At 31.8% G+C, this 19,654-nt stretch overlaps 1 protein-coding gene across 10 annotated transcripts in view; it reads right to left on the reverse strand.

The window, feature by feature from the left end:
• Positions 1-19,654, reverse strand: part of NBEA (neurobeachin) — a 646,246-nt gene that overhangs the window by 462,949 nt on the left and 163,643 nt on the right. For 9 of the 10 annotated variants that reach the window (XM_043891767.1, XM_043891768.1, XM_043891760.1 and 6 more), the window contains 7 exons: positions 19,016-19,124; positions 11,238-11,390; positions 9,146-9,314; positions 8,675-8,754; positions 7,888-7,950; positions 7,694-7,791; positions 4,152-4,244 (listed from right to left, as the gene is read on the reverse strand). In XM_043891767.1, coding sequence (XP_043747702.1) covers positions 4,152-4,244; positions 7,694-7,791; positions 7,888-7,950; positions 8,675-8,754; positions 9,146-9,314; positions 11,238-11,390; positions 19,016-19,124 — 765 coding nt within the window. The remainder of the gene's footprint in view (positions 1-4,151; positions 4,245-7,693; positions 7,792-7,887; positions 7,951-8,674; positions 8,755-9,145; positions 9,315-11,237; positions 11,391-19,015; positions 19,125-19,654) is intronic. The other variant, XM_043891765.1, reaches the window with a different exon arrangement.

Raw genomic sequence — 19,654 nt, forward strand, 5'->3', positions numbered from 1 at the left:
CTTTTAACTTCCTCAGTTTCTATACTATTTAAGAAAATTATCACTGATTTTGTACATTCATTATGTTTGCCCTTTCTTCAGTTGCTTAATGGTTAGCTAGCCATCTTTATTACAATTTTTTAAAATCAGATTTTTAAATGAGTATCTTTTTTTTGATTATGTCTTTTAAATCTTTAATTACTACTTTCTAATTTATTATTTCCCTTTATTGTAATTCCTTATCTAACATTTATACTTTAATTATTTTATTCTGTATTTCTTTTCTGCTGTTCCATAGCTATGATATTCCTCTAAGAACTTCTTTGCTGCTGCTGCTAAGTTGCTTCAGTTGTGTCCGACTCTGTGCGACCCCATAGATGGCAGCCCACCAGGCTCCTCTGACCCTAGGATTCTCCAGGCAAGAATACTGGAGTGGGTTGCCATTTCCTTTTCCAATGCATGCATGCATGCTAAGTTGCTTTAGTCGTGTACAACTCTGGGCGACCCTATGGACAGCAGCCCTCCTGGTTCCTCTGTTCACGGGATTCTCCAGGCAAGAATACTGGAGTGAGTTGCCAGTTCCTTCTCCCAAGCACTTCTTTAGCTGTATTCAATGGGGTTTTGAAGTTGTTTTCTTAAAATTCTGCAATTTTAATGTACCTTCTCTTTGACACAAAAGTTGTTTAATAAATTTTAAATGTCTAAAAAGAAGAAACTTTGTTTTTTTCTATTTTATTCCTATTTTCAATTTTGTTGCATTTTAACAAGAAAATCTTGAATGTTTTGTCTCTCCGTTTTGGATTTTTTTCTGATGCCTACTATACCCTACCATGTCTGGCCTCCCGGGTGGCTCAGATGGCAAAGAATCTGCCTGCAATGAAGGAGACCCGGGTTTGGTTCTTGGGTTGGTAAGACCCCTGGAAAAGGGATGGCAACCCACTCCAGTATTCTTGCCTAGAGAATTGCATGGACAGAGAAGCCTGGCCAACTACAGTGGATGGGGTGGCAAAGAGTTGGACATGACTGAGCGACTAATACTTTCACTTTCACACCATGTCAAATTTTCATTCATGTTCCATGAGCACTTTGAGTTACAGTCTTTATTAATATGGTACCGACTTCAAACTATATTAATTAGATTTATGTTATTATTTACATTACTCTCCCTTTTGCCTTTTTATGGACTGGGGTGAATTAGAGTTTGTTTCAATGTTTTAAATTATCAGTGATTATTTCTTCTGTCGTTTCTGTTTCATGAAAGTTTCAACTTTTAATATTATAAAGTATCTTTATTTATATTGCTTATTGTTTTTTGGCTTGGATTCTAACTTGTCCAATAATAAGATCATGATTCCTTAATTTTTCATTTGTATTTATGTATTACAGTTTTGGGTTTCCCAGGTAGCACTAGTGGTAAAGAACATGCTACCAATGCAAGAGACTTTAAGATATGTGGATTCGATTCCTGGATCAGGAAGATCCCCTGGAAGATGGCATGGCAACCCACACCTTAATTCTTGCCTAGAGACTCTCATCGTCAGAGGCGCCTGGTGGGCTGTGGTCCATGGGGTCACAAAGAGTCGGACATGATTGAAAGGACTTAGTATGCATATGCCACATTTTATGCTTCTTGAATTTTAAAAACATCCATTATATGCATTGTTCTCAGTTTTATTTATACAGTATTTTTTAATATATTGACAGCATTACAGTTTTCTTGTTTTCATTTTTTCTTTTCTTTTTCTTGGCTGCATGGCATTTGGGATCTCAGTTTCCCAACTAGGGATCAAACCTGTGCCCCTGCATTGGAAGCACAGGGTCTCAACCACTGGACTACCAGGGAAGTCTTGATGAGCATTACAGTTTTAACTGCTCATCTTTGTTGTTATAAAGGAATAAGAAGTCCTTTATGTGTTTAGGCAGTTCATGTATTTCCCAATGATAGGCAATGATAAAATCAGCATATTTACTCAAATTTTCCTCTCTCCTAAAGCATCAAATTTTATTCAATAGGCCTACATTTCTACTGTCAGCTTACATGGGTATACTTTGACTCTCTGAACTTTGTCTACTTTCTTCCTTTCCCTAGACCTTTCTCAATTCATTATAACAGTACAATTTCTACCTTATTAGGGCATACAAAAAGGAAATTCCCGTCTGTTAACCTCTAATTCAAACATTTGTTTTAGTCTTAGTTTTACTATTAAATTAATTCAGTGTTCATCAATAGTACTTGGCTGCAGTCTGTCCAGTCAGTCCTAATTGGCTGAACTTAACCCCCAGTAATTTTTTCAAGAATTATTCAGAAAAACAGTTCCTTACACGGTTAAAAATTGTTTGGCAGCACACTTTTATGTAAAGGATACTTTGGCTTCCATTTTCTTTACTTGAGTACCTTATGGTTACTGCTTTACATTTTCTACTGATGGTTGTCATAGAGAAGCCTAAGCCCAGAGTAATTTTTTTTTTTTCCTTTAACTTGTGAATGTTGAAAAGAGGACTTAAAAAAAAACAAACATATTTAAATCTAATAGTATACTTTCCTACAGACCATTTCAAGAGAAATTTTCCTGGTACACAGCATATATCTTTTAATAAGGTGGCAAGATCTATATTAGAAGTTCACTGAATTATAGCTTTAAAAACACTTGTTTAGTTACATTGTTCTGCTTTTCTTATTTGGAAACTCTATTTATGACATTTATGTTTCTGGAATTTCTATGCCTTCTGTATCAATCATTTCCTCTTTAATCCTTCTGAACTCTTTTATATTCATCCATGCACATTATTTGCTTTGTTTTCATTTTTATCTTCTGTATACCTTACTGTGCTATTCACAGAGTTGTCTTCCTTGAGCATCTTCCAATTTCATTTTTGTTTGACAGTTTTTCCTTCCAATTTGTTTCAAAATTTTGTTAGCTCATGATTCAACATTTCAAAGTTATTCCATCATTTCTTTTAACTTCGTGAAATTCTGCTTTGGAGCTTCCCTTTCTCACAAGATATTCTTTCTTACTTTTTAAAGTTATGGTAAAATTTTTAACTATATTTATTGTGTACTTCATGGCAATATTTTCCAGTGACTATTCTTCATGTACTGGTTAGTTCTGCTTATCTTTTCTACATTTCTATGTTTTAAAATATGTGTTTCTTGACAATTTTTAAGAGGTTGCATATAGGGAAGAAGCCTTTATTAATTATTCCCAATCAGTTTCCTATACTTAACCAAAGTTAAATGAGTGAGCCATATCTCTTCAAGTTAAAACTGAATATGCTCTCACTCCTGGTATTCTATCACCTAGTCAACTTACAGTTCCTCAAGTACACATTACTCTTTTCTACAATCCTGGCTTTGTTGAACTACCCTCTAGATCTGTAATATCACTATTCTCTCTTAACTACTGATTTGGTACCAAAATGAAAATAATATTTACTTTTCTAGACTATTTAGCATGTTAGACATGGCTTATCTGAATGTTGTGAAATTTTCATTAGTTATTGATCACTCTCCACAATTCAAAATACCAAAAAAAATTAGCAATTCAAAACTTCTGAGAGGAACCCTACCCATCATTACTAAATGGCAGTATTTGGGCTCATTTGTATATAAAATGGATTTATACAAGACTATTCGTGCACAGGACCACATAGTATGAAAAACATTCATTATGTCAGCAAGTGATTTTTGCTTGTGCTTTTTCTTCTCAGCAAATGATTTTTAAAGGTATCTAAACTCTGGACTTTGGGGAAAAAAGGAATACTGTAGGATCTTCAAATCACAATAAGCCTCAAAATTAGAAAATAATACAAACAGATATTAAATATTGACTTAGCTGTCAGCAAAACCTCAATATACATATTTGCCTGTGTCAAGAAAGCTTTCATTAAAATCATATCCCCATGTCCTTTATTTTATTTGATGAAATATATTACGTTATCCTTAAAAGAATAATATTTTCTTTCCAGCATACAACAGGAATAAAGTAAATTACTTAAGTGTGATAAACTACTGTTAAAAAAACATTCTTTTATAAAATGTTTTTCCTTTTACCACAAGAAGTTATTACTTTTCATTGTAACATCATTCCAATCAAATTTATGTGTTACTAAACCAGTAAAAACACAATTTCAGTAGATATTTCTATAATTCATTATGGAGAACATCAACTTACTTGTGACCTAAATGCTTCAGAAAATATCCCAGAACCTTCAGAGCTTGAACCCAAATACTTTCACTTTTAGAGGCCAATAATTTGTAGATTACCCTAAAATATATAGAAATAAATGATCTTTTGAGCACTTCTGAATATTAAAAATATAAGCACCGTATACTTTACAAGGAAATTATAAATGTATAAAACATAAAATATCTCAGAATTTTAAATTCTTTGAAAAAAGTTGAAAACTAGCATATTAGTTTTCTTTATATTTGAACTTCAAATACATACTCAAAAGGACAAAGCAATTGGTTGTTCGTAAGTAATGCCTCCCAGCACACTAAATATAATTTTCAATTTTAAGATTAATGCTAAGTTAAGCCACATTTCTTCTTCTATTAGAATTTCCCCTGACATTTGTACTTAATGACCTTTTTTTCCTGGTTATGGCTAATTGGACCATGGGAGTACATACCTGCTCAATTATTTTTCTTTTCTGAAAATTTGGAATAAGTTCTGAGAAACAATAGCTAATCTTTGTTGGGCTCTTGAATTAGGAAATGATTCAGAACAGAAACTGTAGGACAGCCTTGCTCTGTTCACAAAGGTGAATCTATATACAGAAGAATAAAGCAGCTACATAGGGAGCAGCACAAAAAGCAAACTTGTTTCTTCAAAGAATTTCAATTCTTGGTTCCTACGCAAATGTGTTCTACAACAAACTAACACATGACCTAACTTACAGTCACTTCAAATAATATTTATATGTACTTCAGAAATTTTATCTCATTTTTTTCCAAAAAATAATTATTTTTTTCTGTAAGGTGTGTGCATACTTAGTTGCTCAGTTCTGTCTGACCTGACTGTTTGCAAAGTAAAATTTTCCTATCATTTCAGGGACAGTAACAGAGAAAAACAAATAACTGAAAGTTAATAACATCTATTTTCTGTTTAACAGTAGCTTATACTATTAAAAAACCAAATAATATATTGTTGCTAATACTGTCTTATTACTCTACTGAAGAACAGATGATGAGAAGAGTGATTACTTCCTTCAGAAGATAGTTTTAGAAAAGCCTCAAATCATTAGTGTTAGTCATTCAGTTGTGTCTGACTCTTTGCGACCCCATGGACTGTAGCCTGCCAGGTTCATCTGTCCATAGGATTCTCTAGGCAAAAATACTGGAGTGGGTTGCCACTCCAGTTCTTGCCATTCAAGTTCTTAAATGAATGCAAATTTACACTGCAATATACTTTCAGAATTATTAAGGACCAATATCAGTAAAAAAGACAAGTATGAGAACAGAAACGTTATTATTTTATCATTGTCGTTTTAGTCACTAAGTCATGTCCAACTCTCTTGTGACCCCATGGACTGTATGCAGCCTGCCAGGTTCCTCTGTCCATGAGATTTCCCAGAAAAGAACACTGGAGTGAGTTGCCACTTCCTACTTCAGTGGATCTTTCTGACCCAGGGATCGAACCTGCATCAGATGCACTGGCAGGTGGATTCTTTACCACTGAGTCAACTGGGAAGCCCATAGAAAAGTTATACATGTCAAAAAAAAAAAAAAGAGAAATATTCAGGGAATCATAAAAAGAACACTCAATAGCAAAAATAATCTTGAAATCAAAAGTAAAACCTCACAGCATAAAAATGTGACTCTACTCAAATATGGAATCAGAAACTCCACAGAATTCCTATTCTTTAGGAATAAATTTAAGGGACAAAAAGGTATAAATACACCTGAGATCAACAGAAATTATGATTTAACATTTGAAACATGAAAGATCTAAGGCCATCAGACATCTATGCTACATAGGATTTTTTTTAGAACCAAACTGTTATTTAAAAAATAATATGAAGAATGAATAGGAAATTTACTAATGATTCAGTTAATGACTGTTTACTTACAATATAATAAGATAGTTAGGTGAATTCTAGTTAATTTGCTCTAGCCTATTATATTCAGCCAGAAAATGATGTAAAAAAGAAACTGTCTATTCTTTAAAGATTTTGAGATACAAAAATATTACATTTTTTGATGCTCAGTTCAGTGTTGTATTACCACAAGGTTTTCTTTAAGCCCAGTTTAATATTATCAGTATTAAGTGCAATCTTTGTGTTCACTTCTTAGCATGTATGAATTATAATTAATCAAAAATTTCCCCATACATAACTGTTACCCTTTAGGTCCTATTTTCTAGGGTACAGAAGTTAAAATTTTATATCTGTCTATTTTTTCCGTATTTTAAACCAGAACCTACATTCTCCACATTCTTTTTAAAATGAAAAACGAAAGCAGCAAATTTTTCATCTTTGTGATTATTTTTAACATACTGGTAACAAACAGTGTGACATGTTCAGCTGGTATCAACTATGAGAAACATGATTGTTCCATATGAAATTGCTATTATTTGGTAAAATCACTTAAGTTTCAGCAATTTCATAGAGTTCAACCTCACAGTAAAATATACTTGTAGTTGTTACTAATGAAATGTATAATCCTATTATTCAAATAGATTAGCAACCCCATGGATTGTAAACTCAATGGTAAGAGTGATGTCACAAGCTGGATATTCACATAGAAAAAAAGTGATGGCTTCTTTAACTTGAAAAGGAAATCCTTCAAGATTATAAAGTTGTTATTTGCTGTTATAAATGACCAAGTAAAAGAAGCACTAATAATATAGTCTCTTGACAGTTTATTAATATATTATTTCCATACTCTTTTTATAATCTGTGAAAGCTCACTGAGTTACATGAGGCATAACCTAGATTTCTTATTTATACAAATAACTCAGATTCCAGAAAAATGAGAGAATCCCTAAGAGGCTAGGTTATAGGTTTAAAGTACTTAAGCATACTATCCAAGAAACTGTTTTACTCATATCTACACAATAACTTTACAATCAACATAACTCAAGTTTTCAAATTCTTCAGTTTGAATTCTTATTCAAAAACATTTCATCCCCAGCTTCCCATCACACTGCCGTTGTCCTAGCTCATCATCCCTAGTACTTATGAATAAAATAATCTCTCTACTGGTCTTGCTACATTAGTTTTATCCCTTTCCAACTCATTTTCCACATTGCTCCTTGGAAAAATAGAAATCAGCAAATCATTTCTATATTCAGAATTCTTTAGTTTTCTTCACCAACAGAAAAAATTTAAAGTTCTTACCATTAAATGGATCTCTCAACCTGGCCTCTCTCTACCTCTTGAGTCTAAGCTCACAGAATTTTCTAGAGCTCTCTTTAGCTGAAATATACCATGCCCTCTGGTCTTTTTGTCAAAAAATTTGCTCTTTCAACTACTTGAGATGTCTTTACTACAGCAACAATATAATGACTCTTTTTTGAGACTTGAGACCTATTTTCTATACATTTCATCAGTTTCCTGAGTATTATGAAGATTAATGACAGCTTTCTCGATCTATTCCCTTACGTGTAAGATTTTTCTATATATACTCAAAAGTTAATTGAATAGGATTATTCTGGGAAGCATATCTGTACTCAATTAAACTCTACTAATGATACTTATATTATATTCATACCTTATTCCATTTCTTTGATCAAATGCTGGTATCATTGATGCTGGGTGTTCTGACATTAAAGCCACTAGTAACTGTAACACATCATGAATATTTTCATCCTGCATAATAAGGATCATTGATATTTATTCAATTATAAATGTTTTTTAATGCATTGAATAAAATTGTTAAAATGCAAGACCCAGACCATATCCTACCTCATGCATTGTAAGCAGGTAATTTAATATACTCTGAAGTTCATCTTCCTTGACCCCTCGATCCTAATTTAAAATATATATATATTTAATTTAAATCTAAAATTAAAACTTTAATTAAAGACGTACATCAAATTAATCATTTTAAAATAAAATATAAACTACTTAAAAGTAATGATTCTTTAATTATAATACTCAGATACTTCATAACCCATAGGCTATATCAAATCAAGTTAAATAAGTAAATACTCAGAAAAGTATATTTATTTGTCTAAAATTGCTAGTATTTGATTGAATTCACTATCAAAAATTACTATATTTTCTTCATCTAAGTATATTCAATCACTATTTTCTAATCCCATATTCTTTTCTTAAAACAATACAAATTATAGTAAGACTTTACAATATCAATTACTGTGTATTTTACCTTTATGTTCTATGTATTTTAATCTTTTAAAAATCCTACTGTTATAAAATATATAACATAAGACTTCTCAAACAGAAACACAGATCATTTTCTAGAATAAAATCTTCAAGCTCAATTTTCACACACATGTTCCTCGTCCATTTTTGCTACATCCCTCAGTATGGAGGCTTTCAGAGAATATTTAACACAAAGTTTAATGCAAAGTGAAGTTCAACAAGAGTTAATACTAAGATTTATAGAATACTGAAAGTAATTCATGAATTGAAGGTAGTTATTACCGATTTTACAATATTGGTTTAAACTCTGGGAGAAACTCTTTTCACTTAATATACTGCAATTATGAATTATGTAAAGCTGTTTTACCTTTAGTATAAGCTGTTTCAGGAAAAGTAACATAAATGCCCGCAGTGATATAATTTCTTTTTGTGATGGCCGGGGACCATCTAGAATAAAACAGAAATAAAAAAAAAAAAACTCCCTAATTATTATTATTTAAGTTAAAATTTAAGTTATATATATTGCAATTATAATACAAATTCATAGTAATTCTGTATAATTTCAACAACAGAGAATATAAAGTTTCAGATTTTGGCAATTTCAAATTGCTTACTAATGTCAGATTTGGGGGAAAATTATTTTTTTTAAATTACAATATATTACTATTCATTGATAAATTATAACATCACATCTTACATGGATACAGTTCCCTACTTCTATTAACTTAATAAATTCCCTTTTCCCCCTCAAATCAAAGTTTTCCCAATGTTTCTTCATCGAATTTCTTTCCCAATTTCATCACCATGCACAATTTACATAGGTAAATATTGTACTTACCTAAACCTTTGGGTGTAATGCCACTACTGTCAGCAGGATTAATGACCCAGTAGTAATATTTTAGTGTATGCATAAGCTGTAATACTGTTCCTACTCTGCGTATGGTAGTGTAAATGGTAGCAGTTCCAATAAATTCAGCAGACAAATAAGTGTATAGGGAAAGCTGAACCTAGTACAGAATATTAACAAAGCATTAAAATAAATTTAAAATGCCTTAAGTGTCTACATTAAAAATATACATTCTATTCTAATTTAAATGTAAATCTATATAAAGGCTGAGAAAGAATCATCTATTATGAGGTTAAAAATAATTATTTATTAAGTGTTATTTATATTATAAAGATAATCTGCAATCAACACATTGTAATAAAATTTATTTTACTAAAAGGTAATCTAATAGCTCTTAAAAATAAAATAATTTTAATTAATTAAATAATTCTACTGAAATTACACCTGATAAGAAAATCAAATTATTTAAAAAGCCAGCTAGACTAAAGCCCTTAATCAAAATACAATGTAGCAATTGAAAGGAACATAGTATCAGTCAGCTACATCATACTTAGAAAAATTATACATTGTTGTCATAGACCCTAAAAGTTCATGTAATTTCAAATTTTCTTAACCTATTGTCACAGTATCAGAATCTAACATGTAAGTATAAAGATGACAAGTTTAATCACCCTGTTTAAAGAATGAACAAACACCAGGTTTGACTTTTACCACAATAATTAAAATGACAAACCATAAAAAAATAGAACTTCGCAGTTATGTGGGAGACTTGAAAATTATAAAAGGCAGCTCAAAAGGTCCCTTGATTTCTACTAGAATAAAAGAGAACTAAATTCAGGTATGCAAAATAATAAAAATGTTATGCTGATATCTAAAAAATTATGAATAAATTTCTTTTAAAACAAATATTTTTACATATCATGATATGATAAAAAAAAATCTATGCTCAAATAGAAGGAATTTTCCAGCCACAATGATGACAATTGTTGTGATATAGTTATCTGGTATTTTTTCTTTTCCTAATCTTAACAATCATTGTACCAGATTTTCTTTCTTCGAAAGGTTATAAGTCATTATCTAATGACTTTTCAGAATGCATTTATTACATCAAGCCTAATTTTTAATCTTTATAGCATTGATTTTTCAAGAGTTCCTTTTACATGCTGAATGTTATTAATCACTATTTTCTCCAACCTATTTTGAAAAATTTCAAACAAAATAGTTATGTAACTATCATAAAGGATTTACCAACTGTTAATATTATTCCACATCTGCTTCCTTTATTCCTATTATATTATATGTATAGATGTATAAATATATTTTGATAAAACTGCTTTTTTTGATGAAATGTTTGAAAGAAGATTGCTGGCATTCAGACACTTCAGCACCAAATATTTCAATGTGAATCGCCTAAGAATAAGGCCATTCTCCTACATAGAACATAATACAATTCCTCCACTCAGTAAATTTAACATTTATGCAATACTAATATCTGAATCAGGGCTCATATTCAATGTTTCCCTCTTATCCCAATAGTTTGACATTGTAAAACACCTCCTAATCTATCATTTGTTTATTAACATCATCTATGGAGATCATTTAACAAATGATAACAAATAATTTTGATATTATCAAATGCATTACTTAACCCCCTAAAAAGAGAGGTTTGGAAAGTCTTAATTAAGAACCTTTTGGCTGTCATTCAACCGTAAAGATACCTTTCAACAATTTCTCCTATAAGCGTTATAGTTTTACCTCTCAAATTTTGGTCTTAAATATAAGTGGGTTTCACCTTTAATAGGGTAAGAAATACACCTTTGATTTTTTTTAGCAACCATCACCACTATCTAGTTCTAGAACTTTCTCATATCCCCATTAAAAAAATACAATTTTTAACTCTAGTTCCACTTATTTTAATATTTGAGTATTTACCTTTTTGATTTTAATACCGCCTAATATGACTGCTTCAGACTGACTATAAATTGAAAAATTTCAACGTTTTCTACTCAATAGTTTAGATCCAATAACTATGTATTTATAATTTACAATATTAAAATAAAATAACTGAAGTTAAACAGTGTACCTTTGCAGGTGTATGTATCCAGATGGCTGGGTTGAATAAAATGTGATCACAAAGCTGCTTCAGCAAAGGTGCTCCATGAGATAAACCATCAAGGTATTTTGCAAACGATAAAAATTGCTCCAGGACAGCTCTAGTTATATGAACTCTTGATGACTAAAGAAAGAAAGTAGAAATTCAAGCTCATGCTTTTCATTTAGTATTCAGGAAATATGCATGTTTGCCAGGTATGCTTCTTGGCACTGTGGGAAGAGTAGTTAACAAAACACAAAACTGGAAAAAATAAAAATAAAAAACTTACATTCTAATAAAAGAGAAGACAAGGACATCCAATAAACTTAAAAAGGTAGAACATGTAAATATAACAAGTGTATGAAAAGTATGAAAAAAGAACATGAAGTGATGGAAAATGTGTGGAAGGGTGGTTTACAGAGATTTTACTGAGAAGGTAACATTTAACTAATTTGAAGTATAATGCTCGCAGGCTAGCGATGATTTTGCATTAGTAGGCTGTGTGACAGAACACTGACAGTGAGATCAGCAGCAGTCTGACAAAATTCAAATCAAGCCTCAGAACATAACTTTAGATGAAAACTTCGCAAGATGGAAGAAATAATCCTAAAAAGACAACTGTTATTGCAAGGGGGAGGGAGACAAAGATAAATAAATATTTGAGATACAAAAAAGCAGATTGGTCACTCATTTTAAAGGAACTTTAATACAAAAAATAATACTACTTTAAAATTCTAAACTATTTTAATCATGGATAGGGGAATAAAATTAAAATAACACAGCAATAGTTAGAATCTGTCTTAGAGATCAGATTTTAGCCTATAAAAGTTGTCATGTGTTTATAAAAACACTTAAGTGATATGAAATCAGATTGACCATTATGAACATTTTCATTTGAGGAACTAATTCATAATCTGGAAACAAGCTTTTAACTTCTCCACCTAGAAGCATCAGGTGGGGCCTCTAACATTACTAAAAAAAAAAAAAAAATTTACGTTGTTCTTCATAGCAATTAATACTGTTGGGTAGCTTTTTTTAATTCTAAAATTTATCTTCAGGACACATTTTTCTACAATTGTGCTTTTTTATTGGCCACCCAAAATCCTACCAGGCATACAATGAAAGTTCTCTTCAATAGCATGTGACCTTTACCTGTAAGTATGCAGTACTTATTCCTTCTACCTTGGATAACTGTTATTTACATACCTTTCTTTCCTGGTATTAAAAAAGGATACTATCTTATTCATCTTTTAACTGTCTGGAACCTGCCATAATTCTTCACTAAATGTTTAACTGAATTCATGTCAAATTCAAGAACAGAGTAAGAATAGAACAGATAAGACAAAACACTGATCATAAGAGAACAGAAGGATATCCAATTTTAACATTTTTACTAAGATAGATTGAAAATATTTTTAAATTATGATATTTGCTTTCATTTTGTCAAGGAAAACTATTTTAAAAAGAGATTTATTCTTGGATAATTTATAGTTAGTTCCTTAGTCACTCAGTCGTGTCCGACTCTTTGCAACCCCATGGACTGTATCCCACCAGGATCCTCTGTCCATGGAATTTTCAAGGCAAGAATACAAAGTGGGTTGTCATTTCCTACTCCAAGACAATTTATAGTTATAAGTCTGTAAAATGCAAGCTGTGAAATTTAAACTATATGATGTTACTTTTGTGTGGTAGCTGTATACATAATTTGCAAGAAGTGCTATATAAGGGGTGAATAAACACATTTGGAAGCATAATCTGGGAAGCTAGAAAAAACTATTTTATTATAATATCTACTCCAAAAGTAATTAAGCCAAATAAGAGTGATGAATGTTACAGAGAGAAATTGCTATGCAGTAAAAAAAAAGGTCTTCCCCATTAGAGCAGCCCACAATGAAATGGATTGCTAGAAATGTTTTTAAAGAACCTCTTCTATCTCTCATATATATATAAATAAATATGTGTGTATATATATACACATATATATATGCAAACTGTAAATTGCGGGAAATTATTTTAATTACTAGAAGTGTATCATAAAGTAGTTGATCTTCATTACCCATTTAGCTCCTTATGGACACCAAGATCTATCATTTATGCGTATTATTGTTGTTGTCAAGAGAGAGAGCATCAAAATTTTCACAACGTTAAGTTCAAAGGAGATTGAGACCTAAGCTGATCAGTCAAAATGGAGGGAAGGATCTTCTTCAGTAACTGGGAGAAGAGAGCTCTCTCCACTTAGATGTGAAGGCTTATAGCACCAAGTTGGCCCAGCAACTCTACGACCACAAAGAATAATAGCTACAGTACAAAAGCATAACTGTAGGTAGCAGTAGAGAGATAGAGAAAAACCTAGTCTCTGATGACATATATAATTGAGACTTAAGACAAGTTAACCCTGAAGTCCAACTTACTGGATATATTTCGCTGGCTGTAATGATCTATTTTCCAACCTTCCCCATCCTATATCTGTGCTTCCAGTGGGTTTGGCTAGTTGGAGACTCCAGCAGGAAATTAAAGGACAGGAAGAAAATGAAGTCTGGGACATGCATCTCCCTGGCTTCACCCCTTCAGGTCAATACATTATATTCCTTTATTAAAGGCCACACTCTAGTCAGGTATACTTCTCCTATACTTAAAATATCTTTCTATTTGAGTTGTGTTTTAAACATACATTCCTCTCATCTCTTCAAATTTTGATGATTTCCTTTAATGATGCTCAGAAGTCTTTTAAAGAGCCTTGTATTAAACGCTTTCAATATCAAGTTTGAGCACACCATCTGTTTCCTAACAAGACAACTGATAAGCCACCTATCACTAGACTTCCAGTTACATTAGCAAGCATATTCCCTTAATGCTTAAGATATTTAACAAAATTCTTATTAACCACAACAAAAATACAGAATACATCAAATTGCCTCTAAGTTTTTTTTTTTAATTCATATTTTGGCAAATAAAACAAAACAAAAATACCTTAAAAGTTTTTCATGAAATAGTCTAAACATAATGAATAAGATGGCCTCTCATTAGACTATTTTCTTTAATAATTAACTTGCATCTTCCAAAACAAGGAGATAAAGCTAAGTGACAGTTAACCATTAACTTGTTATTAGTTGATAAATAAAAATGGAACTTTATTATCTACACTACTCACCTAATAGATGATTATTTAAAAATAAAACAGGTGAACATTAATCTAAGAAAAAATAAAAAGTTATTTATTCTTTTACCCTGATGCTGGGAAAGACAACACAAAAGGAGAAGAGGGTGGCAGAGGATGAGATGTTTAGATAGCGTCACTGATTCAACAGACATGAATTTGAGCAAACTCTGGGAGATAGTAAAGGACAGGGAAGCCTGGAGTGCTGTAGTCTATGGGGTCACAAAGAGTTGGACACAACTTAGTGACTGGACAATGACAACAATTCATTTATGTAATCAGATAAATACATAAGCCCTTTTCATTTATTTAATTCAATTCAACAAATACATATAAGAGAAGACATACTTTTAGGTAGAAGATACAGCAATAAGGTATGAAAACTGTTGTCCCTGTTTTCATGAAGCTGAGGCAAACAATATAGCAGAAGGAAGCAGAAAATAAAAGGTTAAAAAAAAAAAAGCCAGATTGGTGCTATAAAAATTAAGCAGGGAAATAATCATTGACGGTTAGCAAAGGAGTACTATTCTATTCCGAGTTATCAGGGAAGACTTCTCTGATAAAGTGTCATAAGCAAAATCATAAATGAAGTGTAGAATCAAGCCATGTGGATATCTATAGAATTACCAAAGCAATGTGCAAAGAAAATGCAAAAGTCCTGTGAAGAGCTCATGCTTACTATTTTAGTTTTTAAGAGAAAGGTCTGCAAAGAGGCCTTTGTATGGTCAGTGTAGATGCAACAGAGAAAGAAAGAATGAGAGTGGTAATGTTAGAGGAAGCACGCTGATTGAAACTGCCCACCCTGGCCAGGCACCATAGTAACCATTTGTATGAGTTGTTTTACGACAGGAGGTCCTGGTAAGGAACAGAGAATAAGCATCCACCAACCAGAAGAGTTCGTGAAAGGTCAAATGGAGACACCACCCGTCCGACCACCTCCCAGAATCCTTCTCTATGGCATCCATCTTGGCTGAACAAGGCATGCACCACCAGGAAGGACTCTGAGTCAGAATGATTGGCTAAAGACAACCCGGAAACTAATCCTTATCACCCTAAAACTGCAAGCCATGTGACAGAGCAGTTCTCCTGGGTTCCCTTTCCCAATAAAATCTCTTGCTTTGTCAGCACCTGTCTCCTTGGACAATTCATTTCTGAGTGTTAGATAAGAGCCCAGTTTCGGGCCCTGGAAGGGGTCCCCCTTCCTGCAACAGTAATGGATATGTCAGAGGTAAGAGACTTACGAATTTACTTTGAGAAGGATGGACTAGAATGACCTGGCACATTTTCAAGACTAATCTGACTGCAAGCAAAAAATGGACTGTGGTGAAAAAATGAACTAGTGGTGAACGATGATGACAGTGTGAATAAAAATGGGCATAGAAACAAGTAGAGTAATGTCAGGAAGCATGTAACAGGAGGCTTCCTGTGTGCTGTTTTGGATCTGTCATGAAGCCTCTGTTCCTTATTAATTCCTGAATATTCAGGAATTAAGAGGAGAGGCAATCCTTTCCCAAGGCTGAGGAATCCATGCATTTCCTTCGTTAGTTTTTCAATACAGTGATAAGTACCTTCTTCCTTCTTATGAATCATATGGTAAAAGTGATTGTTTACAACTCTCTCTCTTTAATATGGATCGCCTTATGTTTTGTAAGTCTGGAATTTCAATCTTTATCTTTGCTGAGAAAAACTACCTTGTAAGACAGTATATGTGCCCACACCATGTTGAATAAAACACCTTTGCTCCATCAGAGCTTGGGTCCCCGTGTCTTTCTTTCTTTCTCTCTCTCTATTTCTGGCTGATTACCTGGAACGTGAAAGCCGGCTGCGTAACCCAGGGAATATTAGCCTCTTTCCTTCTTTCACTTTCTCATCGTCGACTCCGGACCACCAGGTTCTGGTCCATTAAAGGACCAACAGAGTAGTATTAATAAGTAGCAACTAGTCACTGATTCTATATTTGGATACTAAAACAACACAATATGCTGTCAGAAGGAATTTTGTGTGTAAAAAAGAGTCAAAAAGAATGAACATTTTTTATCTGAACTACTTGTTGAAGGGCAATACTGCTAACTGAGAAAGAGAAGAGTAAAGGACAAAAGATTTGAAAGGAAAATCAAAGGTAGCAGTTTGGATAATTTAAATCTGTGAAGCTTATTAAGCATCTAAGTGGAATTGGATTCAAGGGAGAGGCTGGTAGTTGGAGATATACACTTAAGTATCTGCAGTGTAAGGAAAGCTAAGGGAATCCTGAGCTTAATTAGAGTAAACTGTAAACAGGAAAGTGACAAGATTTCTAGGATTAAGCACAGGACACAACAGGTTTTAAAGTTTAGGAAGAGGAAAGACTAGGAGAGAATTCAAGGAGGCCAAGGAGGTAATAAGAAGAAAGCAAAGAAATAATGTTGTTACAAAATGCAATTGAACAAAGCAGTTCAAGAAGGAAAGAATGTTAAACTAAAATATCATTAAGTCAAATAGGACAAAGACTTGACATTGATATAAACCATTTTAAGAGAAGCATAAGGATTAGAATGGGAATGTATCTATGACTACATAGGATTCCAGGAATACAAGAATATTTAATTTTGAAAATCAACTAATGTAACTCAGTAAACTAAGAAAAAAATGTAGAAAAATCATAATTATCTCAAATAATGCAGAGAAAGCATTTGATGATTAAGAGTGTGAAAATGCAAGTCAGAGGAAGAGATATTATTGATGCATATCCATAAGGACTCATATCCAAGATATACACAGAATTCCCATGAATCAATAAGAAAATGACCAACAATTCAAATGACAAAGGGGAAATACTTTGAATAGGTATTTAGCAAAAGAGCACAACTTCAAGGACAATAAACATGTGAAAATGCTCAACTTAATTTGTAATCAAGGAAATGCACATTAAAACATAAAGTGATCCACAGAATAGAAGACTATCTTTGCAAATCATATAACTAATAAAGGATTAGCATATAGAATAAAAATTTCCTACAATTCAGTAATAAAAAGAAATACCAGTTTTTAAAAATGATCTTTGTAACAAATATTTCTCAAAAAATACAGAAATGCTCGACATCATTTAGACATCACAGAAATGCAAACACAAAAGTGATAAAACATTTCACATCCACTATGATGGCTAGAATACTAAAAAAAATCGGATAATAACAAAGGCTTCCAAGGCTGTGAAAAGACTAGAAACCTCATACACTGCTGAGGGACTCTAAAATGATGGAGCTATTATTATTAGTCTAATGTTCTTTCTATTTGATTTGAAGACTTTTCACAATATTTTGAATTTTAAGCTAAGTTTTAAGTATACAAATGAATGCTCACTTTAAAATTATGCCAATAAACCCTCAGTAAATCGATTAAGTATATTTAAGAGGTAGTTCCTGATAGTGATCATGTCATACACAGCAGTGTCACAAAGGTATTTCATAATATCTAACACATGTAAAATATAATTTAACACAAGTCTTGTAAACAACTCTTAATACTTCAAAAATAGGAAAAGAGTATTCTATGATGAAAAATAACTAAATAGACTTAATGAAAACCTTAATACATTTACTGAAAAAATTATCTGACTAAAAAATGCTGCCTATGATCTCTTTTATAATTTATTATTCCTCTATCCTTCAAGAAAAGTACTTGTTTCAAAGAAAAGACAGAAGAATTTCAAATGTAGATCAATCTGAGGTTAAAAAGTATTTCCAAAAGACCTCTAAATTTTGTTTCTCAAGAGAAAAATAAGTTTATTTCTGTTAGTTCAGGTCTCACCTCTATTATTTTCTTGGATAGTTTCATTTACAAAGCATCTGAATGTCATATGAATGTTAATGATTAACTCATAAGAAGAGGTTTGAGAGCACTAATGATGGTGGTAGATATTTCTTAAGGAAAGAAAAAACCTATTTATGAAATATCACTTTACTGTTTGAAGGAAATCACATGATACAATCAAACTCTTGTGAGACCATTACCAGAAACTCAGCACTCATTGCCATCATAGTACAGTTGTAACTAAAGCAAGGGTCATTTAAAAAGCAGGCATAAATGACACACATAGAAGAATTACAGTGATCTACTTTGCACTGTTTACACTGTGTATTGATTAGAAAAAAATGCTACTTTAAACATTCAAGTATATTAAAATCAGAGACAAAGCAAAAACTAATGCTTCTGTTGCCACCAAATATTGGTTTTTGTTTATTACCTTAAAATTGAGAAAGAAAGCAAAAAGAAAAAAGTAAATACACTTACACTAAAATTGATAAAATGTGTAAGAAACTTGGTTTGAACGCAAAAGACAGCAAAGAATCAATTAGAAAAAATAATTAAGAGAAACATTTCTAAATTTGAAGAAAAGCAGATGAAATAATTTTTCTTTAGTTTCTATTTTTACTCAATATTTCTTTATTATGTAGATTTCTAACACCCAATTTAGTGTCTATACATACATTCAAGTACAAAACTTAAAAATATTTGTGAATTAACCAAATATGTGACCTCTGCAGTCAATGTAAAGGGGAAACTACAGAAAAAAAGTTAATTAGTGATTTGTCAATGGTCCATCTGTATAAAACCATCAATACATTTCACTTACCTTTTCAAGTAAGTAGCCAATGACTAAAAAGCCTTTTCCACCCAGCATCTGTTCTTGCATGGCTACTGAACTTTTAAGTAGTTCAACCAGGAATGCCAAAAGAGTAGCACTGCGTGTAAAGTACAGATAATTCCATTATGTCACCATCAAATACTGGTCATAAACACAGTGAGCCATTTTATTAATCTAAAAGGCAACAATCATATTCAATTTTAATCTATTTTGCTGTTATCTTAGTAAGAATATTTCTCACAGGCATGAAAAAAATAAGGTTTTATCTCTTTAAAATTAAACATTATATGGAAACATAACTATGGAGTTATTTTACATTCCAAGGTAAAATATCTAAGTTTATCTTTATACATATATATTCCCTGAAGGAAATCTTACATAAGAAACATACTTCTCCATAATAAATACTACTATAATATTCTTTCGAAGCCCATGCTCCTTTAGAAAATTTAAAATATTTTAACAATACTGTTTTGGTCACCTTTTTTTTTTTTTTAAATAAACTTTTCATTTAGACCTATTTTTCAAAAACAACTTAAATATATATATATATACACATATATTAAAATATCCTGAGAAATATGCAACATATTACTTATGTCCCATATATGCCCTCAGGAAAATTCA

This window comes from Cervus elaphus, chromosome 30 (assembly GCF_910594005.1).
Source record: "Cervus elaphus chromosome 30, mCerEla1.1, whole genome shotgun sequence".
Taxonomy (NCBI): domain Eukaryota; kingdom Metazoa; phylum Chordata; class Mammalia; order Artiodactyla; family Cervidae; genus Cervus; species Cervus elaphus.